Source organism: Gigantopelta aegis, unplaced genomic scaffold (genome assembly GCF_016097555.1).
Source record: "Gigantopelta aegis isolate Gae_Host unplaced genomic scaffold, Gae_host_genome ctg2833_pilon_pilon:::debris, whole genome shotgun sequence".
Classification (NCBI taxonomy): Eukaryota; Metazoa; Mollusca; class Gastropoda; order Neomphalida; family Peltospiridae; genus Gigantopelta; species Gigantopelta aegis.
The window spans coordinates 19,268-22,169 of NW_024533058.1; the positions used below are offsets into that span (position 1 = coordinate 19,268).

The 2,902-nt window shown below is 33.0% G+C and overlaps 1 protein-coding gene across 1 annotated transcript; it reads left to right on the forward strand.

Moving 5' to 3' along the window:
* The first annotated feature begins 226 nt into the window (after positions 1-226).
* Positions 227-2,642, forward strand: LOC121391682 (E3 ubiquitin-protein ligase ARIH2-like). Its single transcript, XM_041523225.1, is given in 13 exon segments — positions 227-244; positions 1,360-1,469; positions 1,514-1,548; positions 1,589-1,671; positions 1,720-1,770; positions 1,827-1,848; positions 1,898-1,921; positions 1,961-2,033; positions 2,035-2,083; positions 2,133-2,276; positions 2,327-2,392; positions 2,440-2,523; positions 2,571-2,642. Coding segments are annotated over 13 exon segments (831 nt in total).
* The last annotated feature ends 260 nt before the right edge of the window (positions 2,643-2,902 follow it).

Sequence of the window (2,902 nt, forward strand, 5' to 3'; positions counted from 1 at the left end):
TATGTCATGATCAATAGGGTGAATTTATTCAAACATGTCAGATATCAAGTTATTGGTATGGACTAACAATGGCTGCTATAGAACAAGTAGCTCAACAGGGACTAGCTTGTGTCACTCATATGACATTAGAGGCATGTCCCTTAGTAATTAATTAATAATTAACTATATATTACAGGGAGTATTGGAATTGAAACAAAGCCACTTTGAACCTCGGTATATTCTTACAATGCCACTGACTACACAGGTAAGCTATGTCATAATGATGTCATAATATTGTTGTAGATTCATGAGCAAAGATTACATACTAAAGATTATTTGACTGATAGTGATATATATGAATCTCTCAATGATGTTCAATATTATCGAGAATATCATCAAGAGAAACCAGGATTCTTTGATGCTACCATTAATACAGGTTTGTTAACATTAAGGATGCCCCTGTTATTAAGTCATAATTAATTACAGATAATCTTCATGATGGATACAATATCTTATGAAGTGTAGTAATGCCATATGGAGGTATATCTCCAGAAACACCTCTCACACTATCTCTCTCTGCCTCTTGTCCAACCACTCAACAGAGCTCAACTTCACTTAGTACATTTGATATTCATGATAATCCAACTACACAACCAACTACAGCAGTGGCCAGTACTTTAAATGTACAACCATCTAACAGTAGTCCCATTCCCATACTTCTAGCACAGTCTTGGTCTCGGCCTTCTAGTACTAGTTCTACTAATGAACGACCACAACTGAAGAAAGTAAGACACATTACTAACTCATGACCACACCCTTTCTTGTTAGTTTGTATCAGATCAAGGGAGGCAACGTGAAGACATCCCTGCAGCAAAGGATATTGTACCCTTGGCAGATAGGTATGTGTGTGGTCTTAGATACATTATGCAGTATCTGTTGATGTAGTAAGGTACAAGATGTTGTCATAGTAACCGAAGAGAAAGACCAGGAAAGTGGTGAAGAAAGCCAAGAAGATTTATTATAGACACCCTTTTAATTAAATGAGGGGGGTTCCTCATTAAGTGGGAGTGTCTTTTGTTAAATAAAGATTCACTGTTTATTATAGTCACGTGCTATTATTTTGAGTTAACTTTAGCTGAAAAAGAGTTTTCTTAGAAAGTGGTGAGTTGAGGGACAGAAACTTAAGTATTAGCAACAGAAAATGAGTTGTAGTGACTTCACTTCCTTTTAATTGACTCCACCCCTTTTTTTCTCCAGGGACCAGCATGTTTGCATTTTTCAATAGAATTATAGAATGGTTTAAAAGTCTCTTTTGGAAGTCAATATGTGGAGGTATTATATATAGTAATATATGTATAATATATGTACCCCTTTATATAGAGCCATTATTTGTTACGCTGGTGTCCTGGAAAGGATTGTAACATGATATTTCATGTAAAAGAGTATCTCCCAAAACGTGTTCAATGTACATCATGTGAGTCATTGACTTGGTAAGTTAAGTGATAGTGTGGTCTTAAAGTTATCTCTATTGTAGTTTCAAATGTGGTGAAGAGTATCATAGTCCAACAGGTAAATTCTTGTTAGAGATGTTATAATTAAAGTTAATTAAATTGTGAGACATTTAAAGAATGGCTAGCAAAATGTGAAGATGATTCTGAGACTGCCAACTACATTGCTGCTAATACTAAAGATGTAAGACTTTGTATAATATAGTGTATCTCTATATGACCTCAAATATAGTGTCCTAAATGTACCACTGCTATTGAGAAAAATGGCGGCTGTAATCACATGGTAAGTGTTACCTAATTATAGTCTAGATAACACACTCTCTTTTCTCCACAAACTAGCACTGCACTAAATGTAAACATGGTAAGTCTATAATTTCTTTCTCTCTGACTTTTGATTTTCTCTTTATTAGATTTTTGTTGGATGCGCATGGGAGGTTAGTATAATGTTAGTTTAAAGTTCTATTGTTCTATAGACTGGTCTGCTCATAATACTGAGTATTATGAATGCAGTCGTTACAAAAGCAATCCTGATATTGGTAAAGAAAAAAACTTCTGCAAGAGCAGCACTCAAAAAATATCTTTTTTATTATGAAAGAGTAAGTGATAATACCTCCCTTCATAAGTGATAATTTATTGTAATAATAGTGGTATAATCATCATCGTAGTTTGTTACTTGAAGAACAAACTCTACTTAAAATTCAAACTCATATTCATGAGAAGGTGGCCTGTGGTGAAGGGACTTGGATTGACTGGCAGTATTTAGTAAAAGCTGCTGATCTATTAAGAAAAGTATATAATCTATTTATATTATATACTTAAATTCTCTCTCTCTCTGTTAGTGTCGTTACACTCTAAAATATACTTATCCAAGAGCATATTGGATGGAAGGAGACAATAAGCAATTAGTGAGTGTGTCAAGTAGCCATCCATTTTAACTCTATGTATCCATTAGTTTGAATACCAGCAGGCTCAATTGGAACTTGAAATAGAAAATCTCTCATGGAAAGTAGAAAGAGCCAATATCACAGATAGAGCAGTAAGTATTGTTATAAATATATTATAATTTAGTGTACATCATGAAAGGACTTGGAGCAACAGATGAATATCACAGAAATACGTCACGTTACATTACTAAGAGATTTTACTATACAATAATAAAACAATAATTTTAATAGGGAAAATAAAATTATGAAAAAATATATTATTGTTAGTTTCATTAGTAATCTCTATTTGATAAATATATTATACAAGTCAAAAATAATGCTAAAATAAATGCAATAATATAAACAATGGCTAATAGAACTAAAATATATGTACCATCATCCCAAGAAGATGGTATAAAAGGAGGTGGTGCACTTGATAATAATACAGTTGATTTAGTGGTTTGTGTGACAACAGATGGTCTAATATCTATA